This window comes from Trifolium pratense, linkage group LG1, assembly GCF_020283565.1.
Source record: "Trifolium pratense cultivar HEN17-A07 linkage group LG1, ARS_RC_1.1, whole genome shotgun sequence".
NCBI classification, from domain to species: Eukaryota; Viridiplantae; Streptophyta; class Magnoliopsida; order Fabales; family Fabaceae; genus Trifolium; species Trifolium pratense.
Window position 1 is genome coordinate 39,457,107 of NC_060059.1, and position 7,915 is coordinate 39,465,021.

A 7,915-nucleotide genomic window follows, 5' to 3' on the forward strand; every position below is an offset into this window, starting at 1 on the left:
AAGTAGGGTGACGACTTGTGTATTTCTATGTTTGTTGCATGGAATTAAAATTTAATTGAGGAAGAGACGCGTTATTAATGTCCACCGATATTATATGTTGACCTAATCTTTAATATTACAACATGTTTACAACCTTTCTTAGAAAAAAAACATGGTTACAACATGTATATGGTATTTCATTTGCTCGCCATGAAAAATTGATGGGAGTTATTTTGACCATTGAAATTATTATTGTTAAAGTTTATCATCTCTGATTAAAAAATGATTAACGACTTGTTTTATTTTTTTTTTTTATTTTTTTTTTGGTCAAAAAAAAAAAAACTTGTTTTATTTTTTTTGGTACATGATTAACAACTTGTTATATTGGCTTTTAACTAACTTCACATATTTATTAGACTCATCTCATAATAGATGGAGAAATTGCTTGTATCTTCTTTCTCACAAATGCATTATAAATTCACTTACATTTTTAGAGAAAATAATTATTGTTCTGAGAAAATGTCAACGTTGATTTGTCTACAAATAGCTTCACTTGCTAGAATAGTTTGTCTCGCTCTATTTTAAATAATTTCAATCACAATAGGCTTGAATTACCTTTATATAGCTAAGTTTTACTAATTTTGGTTGTTTATGTTGAATCGTTGTTCCATCTCTACACTCTTTTTTCCTTCTTCAATGTTTTATCTCATTGGATTTTCCTTAATAAATTTTTAACGAGGCTGAGAGATTCTCAGCCCTTGAGTTTTGGTATAATTCCTCAAAATTCTTTTGTATCATTTTTGTTTTATTTTTATTTAATATAAAGTTGCTTCTTATGGGCTTTTTTAGGCTGTCAGCATAATTGAGGTAATTTGGTTGCAACCTTTGTACCTTTTGGCTTAAAAAAGGTTAAATGGAGTTTTAGTTTATTAGTATAAAGGAAAATTCAAAGTATAATAGTATCATATATCAATTATAGTTTATTAGTATAAAATTCAAAGTATAAAGGAAATTTTAATCAAACTTAAAATTCTCTCAAGTCATCACAAGGATTTATCAAGTAGATTGATGCCTTTGCTTTATGCAAGGAAATTATCAATTAAGAAGTAAACTCAAGAAGACTAACACTAACGTTATAAACACATTGATTTATGTACAATCATTATATATCATCTAATATATATAGTTAATGTGAAGAGACCATACTAAAAAAAAGACTTATCTATGATTATTATTTTCTACAACTTCTTCGTTGCTCAAACAAATAGAACTAGAGCAAGATACTCACCAAATGAAAAAATTTAGAAAGTTAATAAACACTATGAGTTAACATAAGGTTTTGTAACCTAAGATGGATGATGAGTTGTTTCATGTCCAAGTGAAGAACTTGACATATTCATTGATGCAGCAATGGCACAATGATGTAGATCAGCCAAGGAAAAGAAATTCCTCTGCAAAGGAGATGCTAAAGAAGACACTCTATTTCGTGGAGGAAGTGGCGGAAGTGATGATGAAGGTGATGAAGAATTTGAGCTTGAAGAAGGTGAATCATCACTTGAAATACTAGAGTTACTATCAGAATTTGTCATTGCAACTGCAAGAGCTAAAGAACTTTTACTTAAGCTCATTGTTCTCTTGGAAATTCCACCACCATTGCTTCTCAAAGAAGAATTTCTATTCTTGTCCCAAACATGATTGAATGCCATCAAATTCCGGCGTCTCCTTGTGTATGCGTTCTCGGGTTTCACAATGTCTTTTACTGATGGTGTTGTGACAACATCGGCGAGGCTTGTGAAGGACTTGGATTTGCCATTATAGTAGTTTGAAATACCTCTCCTGCATAACCATAAAAGTTTGGATTAGCCTTTATTCATTACAAAATTAATTTGAAATTAAGAGTACAATGTTTGAAAGTTATTTCTATTTCAATAGTAAATTTAATATAAAACTGCACAATTTAGATTGAAGTTTGAATCAACTTGTTGAGTTTGCAAAAGTAACCCTCTCCATTCCAAGCGAGCTTGTCAGAATCACAATGAGCCGCTGTGATTTTGACAAACGCTACACTTTATAGCTTCAACAAAATCACAGTGCCACCATGATTTTGTCAAACTCACTGCGATTACAAACACGCACCAAACTAAGCTTGAAAGAAAATTTGAATTTGCAAATGTCCTCGACCAAACCACCTCCTAGAAGTCGAATTTTGAGACAGTTTTTTATGTAAACACCCCACACAATATATATAAGTGGACTGGAAAGTGGAAAATCATTCCGATAATTTTTCGGCCGAAACTTCGCGCGTGGGCGGATTCGATGTAAACCACTGCCTAGAAATCAAATTTTGAGCCGCTTTTTTGCATATCCACCCCACACAATATATATAAGTAAAAAGGGCCATGTTCAATTTTTTATTTTTCAATCCAATTCAAAAGTTATACAAACCAATTAGAAACATGTTCTTTTCTGCAAAAAAAAAAAAAAAAACGTTTTCTTCTATGAAAACAATGATTGAAGGGTTACAATTGATTTTCCAAAAACATGCTGAAATCATTGGTTGAACCAAATATCTAATCTACAAGATCTTACTATTTTTAGCAAAAACCCACCAAGTACAATTACAACATATAGCTAACTTTGTGAAACAAATGGAATACAGACAAAACATATAGATCACATCATCAAACACTAATAAATGGATATAACTTACAATACAATCACCAATTATCAAATCTCAAAATTTTCATGCCATAAAAAAATCTTGAAATTGATCCAACAATTAGCACCCTAGTTTAGCTAATACCCCACAAAAAAAAATAAAATACAACCTTTAGAACTTAACAACCCCCTTCAAAAATAAATAAATCAACAAATTTACAAATGATTTTAATTTAAACTAAGATAAAAATCTATATTTCTATGAGCGAACAAAAGTTAATGTATCTGGTCCAAATTCCGATCGTAATAATAACTAACATAAAACATTCAACAAATGAAGGATCTCATATAATATCAAATTTACATGATAGGATCTAAGAAAACAATAAAAAAAATAAATTTTAATAATAGAGAAATGGATAATAATTTATACCTCATAGGAAGAACTTGTTCTAAAGCTTCCATGGCATCTAAAGCACCACCATTGTATTTACTTTGAGCTTCATTTTCATTTTCATCCATTGATCTCTCAGATGACACGTCATCATCACTATCTCTTCCGATCGATGAAGAAGACGACGTCGTACTGGACACCTCATCAGACAAAACCTTCCCTTGATCATCATGATCATCCCCCGGCGCGTCAAATAACACAGAAGTGCGTGAAGCCACGCGCGTAACCGTTTCAAAACCCATCAATAATAATAATAACAATAATCAAATTACACAGAAGAAATGAAGATGAAGATAGCGTTAAATATGAATGAATGGAAATGGATTTGGATGAATGAATATGAATATGAGTATATATATAAATTTGGAAAAGACAAGTAATAAAAGAAAGAAAAGAAAATGTGATGATAATAATAATAATAAATGCATGTGTTTTTTATTGTTAAAAAATTAGGTGGATAAGGTATCCTAACAACATAGTACACATTTTTTTATTGTTTGGTCTTATCCCTTTTGAATTCACTGGATGGATGCTAAAAAAAGAGCTTTTCTTTCTTTTTTATTTTTAAATTTTAATACTAAAAAAATGTTTAATAATGAGCTGTTTATCCAGTGCTTGTTCCAACTAGTACTTGATAAGGCTTTCAGTTTTTGGATTTTTTTAATACCAATCAACTTTTTAGTTTTCTTTTTTTGTTTATAGATGAGAATATTCTGCATAAAAAAGAGGTGTCATATAAAGAGAGAGGTGTTTGGGTTGATTGCAATGTAAGTCCCACATTGTTAAAGAAGAAAAAAAAGTCAAACAAATTATATATGAAAAGTCTCACGTTGCTTAGAAAAGTGAAGAGTGGAGGAGTTCAATGCTATATAAAGACACCTCAAGTTCCTTGTTTCAACACACCAAGCAGTAGTACTTGTAAACACTTTAAGTTTATATTTGTGTCTTTTTTTTGTCCGGTTTTGGAATTTCCAGTTGTGATTGCGTTCTTTTATTTTCTCTATGCATGTTTTCTCCATCAACTGGTATCAGAGCTCTTGGTTTGATTCGGGATGAGGGAGTTCGCTGTGAAGTTTAGGCTAGAGAAAACTATGGAAGAATCACGTTTGGCTTGTGGAAAATCAAGTTAAGGATGTGCTGATGCAATCACGGTTACACAAGGTTAACCTGGAGAGGTGGTGGTAATAATACTCGGGTTACTATTATGGATCAATTCTGTCAAATTGGTTGTCTCCATAATCTCTGGTTAGAAATATTGATACAATTGGTGTGTAGTCATGTCTTGGTGTTCACGGTCGGGCTCAATCACCACTATCAAAATTTGGATTCAATGCTCTCCATATCTTCATTGATTTTAGACCGTTTTTACTATCGTCGTCATTCTTCGGTTTTACATTGGACTGATTGGCTAGAAAGAGTCATTGATTACTTGTTGTTGTTGTAGGGAGTTGTTGCTATATTAAATAAGTGAGAGTGATTTTTTTTTTGTTCCATTGAAGTGAATAAGTAAGAAATTTCGAATTCAAATCTAAGCCCCTGCATATTGTAATGTCTCTACCAACAGAATTATGTTCAAGACAACAATTTTAAAAAAAAGGTAAATTATATTTATAAGTGTGATAAAATAGATGACCAAAAACATATTCAAAGGAAATTTAGCAAATAAGTAACACATTATTTTTGTTGAATATATAGTTTAATTGCCAGAATTTCTTCTCTTTAGATGAAATAAGTGAAAAATCTCATTTAAATATCGGCAAATTTATATTCACGACGAATAACACTACCTTTCTTAGGATGTTCAAATAAAACTTGCGAGGATTTTGTTTTCTTTCACAAAGCCATTAATTTGCCATACATTAGGATATAGGTATCGTTTGACCCGGTATTTTTAGGTCTTAGATGATATTTGAAAATTAAAAGTGAAAATAATAGCTTTTAAAAAGAAAAAAAAAACTAAAGATGTTTGGCAATCGTTAATTTTTAGCTTCGGAAGTCTTTTATCTATGTATTTTACTCATAAATATTAAGCAATTTTTTTCTATCACGAACTTCTTAAAACCTGTTTGGCCTGACTTCTCCTTTTATTGATTAAAAAAGTTTGAAATAAGTTACGTCAAACGGTAGTATACTTAAATTCTGGCAGCGCCCGTTCAACCACACATTCTTTCGTTTTGTGATTGCAGGCTTCGTAATATAAAGCACCTCTCATGTGGCTGCCTCTTGAATGAAATGAAAGAGACACATGCAGATGTGAAGAAGCTAACAACGTAAGTAATTGCGTAATGTAAGGACATTAAGGACATTAACGTTTGAAGAATTTGCATGCTAAAAGGACAATTAATTATCTTTCAACATTTACATAGTATTATTGAATTTTTGCCTTGTCACTATCTTTTTCTTTATCAACTGAACATCATTTATACCAAAAGAACCTTCGTATTTCTAGATGAATGAATGAATATATAAATGCTGTTTCATAGACTAAGTCACGGTTGACAGTCATAATATTCAAAAATAAGAAAATTGTTACTTGGGAAGCAAACATGTCATAAAATTTTACATCATCTTATTTTTTTTATTTTTTTTTTATAAGAATCATCTTCTTATTTTGTGTGTGTCGCATCTTAACTTATTTTTGGTTCCAAATTTAGAGTAATCATAACTTATTATAGGATGTAAATTTAATTTTGACATGTTTTAAGTAGAATTAATTTTTATTTAAAGTTAGATTGTAGTTCTAACGTCCACATAACATGTGTACCGAAGAATTCACTTATAAGTAAACACGAATTTATACAAAAATTTATTATTCAACCTCTTTTTTGTTTTGTTTTATGTTAACTTACTTTTATCTTATGTACCAAAAAAAACTTACTTTTATTATATTTAATCCACTTTTATAAACTTTTTTCTTTAGACAAAGTAAACTTTTTATAAGCAAAGAAGAATTTATTAACAAAAAAAAAGTACAAAAAAACGTTAACATTGAATTATGCTTGGTCACTTGACTAAATATAATTTTCTTAATCACACTCTCAAAATTTACATTTTCATTTTATTTTTTTAATTATTTTGTACATAATCAAAAAATCATGTGAATGTATCTATATAATCATGTGAGCATGGAAGTCTTGTTCCAGCAACTTATAACAACAATATTTCGAACCTAACATATTAACGAGCTACCTTCTCTAAAGAGTTGCATTTTCCACTAAATCATGTTAAATCACTTATTTTATTTTGGCAGAACTAAACATAACTTAACCTTTTAAATAAAAATGCTAATGAACAGCTCTAAAATATTATTTAAACATTTTAAATAATAAATATTTTGAATAAATAATTTTTTAAAACATAATTCTTAAAAGGAGAATGTTAACTTGTGCCCTTAAGGCACATGTTAAGGAAGCAAAAATAGAAATTATTAAATGCTAATTTGTGCATTTTAACTTTTGAAGCATTAAATTTTTTGTATCATTAAATGTTAAATTTCTATTTTGGTATATCTTAATATGTGCCATAAGGGCACATGTTAACAAGACCCTTCTTAAAATATGTCTTGGAGGTATGTAAGTAAGACTCAATCTATGTGCCTATGTGGTGCTTGTCTGGTGAAGCTTATCCACAAAAGAAAAAGTACAAGGTGGGGACCACTCTACAAATTAAACATTTAATGCAAACCTTCCTATCCTATCCTACCAGTACCATATTATCTTATCTTCGTTTATTTTGTCCACTCCCATTGTTGAACTGAATTTTGGAATTCAACATCACAAATTTGAACCATAAAATTTCATATATAAAATTAAATTATTAAAATGCAAATAAAAAGTTTAAGCAGTGTGATTACAATATTTGGAATCCAATCAATGTTGGTCTTTAGAAATTAAGGGTGTTAGACAATCTACTACAAAGAACTTAACCAAATAATAGCTACGGGTTGGGATCCTCTAGTGAATTTTCACGTGAGACAATCACGATCCTAAGCTGCGTATCATATAATGGGAGTGGTTATGGTGCATAAGCTTTTTTTTATGCACCATGCATAAATAATGAAAACTGCTTAATGCACCCCTCAAATTGCTTAGCGCCCCCCATATACTTAGTACACCCCAAATTTTCTCGTGCGCCCCCAATTTTTTCTCGAGCATCCCCCAAATTTTTTGGCGCGCCCCCCAAAACCATTTTTATTTTGGAATGGTTTCACATTAGATGTACTTATAATGTCAAAACCATTTTTACTGTCGAATGATTTTAGAGGGTTGTAATCCAAAACCATTCTGCTTGTGGAATGGTTTTGTGTGTTATTTATGTTGGGGATGGGGGCGCGCTTAGCAATTTGGGGGTGCGCTAAGTAAACTGAGGGGCGATAAGCAATCGGGGGGTGCGCTAAGTAAACTGGGAGGCGCATTAAGCAAACTGGGAGGCGCGCTAAGCAATCTGAGGTATTTATGCATGGTGTGCATAAGCAGTATGCCTCATATAATTACTCACTCCCATTGGGAAAAAGAAGTTGGTGCTTGTTGAGTAGACCGGCTTTAATAAACATTCTCTTTATAGAATCCGCCTGTGTTTATTAAATATTATTATTAAAAAATTATAATAAATAAATAAAACGTTCATTTATATAACACATTTAAATATTTAGAATTAAATTTTTGTGGACGGTCGTTACTTTAAAATAAATAAATTGAGTTTCTATCTCATTTGAAGCATTTATATTTGTTGTGATGGGGTGGGGGGTTCTTCTGTCTTTTAATTGTGTCCCAAGCAATCAGTTTGGTATATATATGTTGTCAGTGGCATGTTGCTATATTTAAC

The 7,915-nt window shown here is 30.7% G+C and overlaps 1 protein-coding gene across 1 annotated transcript; it reads right to left on the reverse strand.

Moving 5' to 3' along the window:
- Positions 1 to 1,091: 1,091 nt before the first annotated feature.
- LOC123916610 lies at positions 1,092 to 3,494 on the reverse strand. Its single transcript, XM_045968118.1, has 2 exons — positions 3,071 to 3,494; positions 1,092 to 1,815 (listed from the first exon to the last, which is right to left on the reverse strand). Exons 1-2 carry the CDS (start codon positions 3,331 to 3,333, stop codon positions 1,326 to 1,328), a joined length of 753 nt encoding a protein of 250 aa, XP_045824074.1. The 5' UTR covers positions 3,334 to 3,494; the 3' UTR covers positions 1,092 to 1,325.
- Positions 3,495 to 7,915: the final 4,421 nt, after the last annotated feature.

Bases quoted from the DNA above. Each gene is read 5' to 3' on its own strand.
- LOC123916610 (XM_045968118.1), bottom strand. From the start codon at position 3,333: ATGGGTTTTGAAACGGTTACGCGCGTGGCTTCACGCACTTCTGTGTTA. The intron at 1,816-3,070 runs GTATAAATTATT...ATGGTTATGCAG, and splicing joins GAACAAGTTCTTCCTATGAG to GAGAGGTATTTCAAACTACT.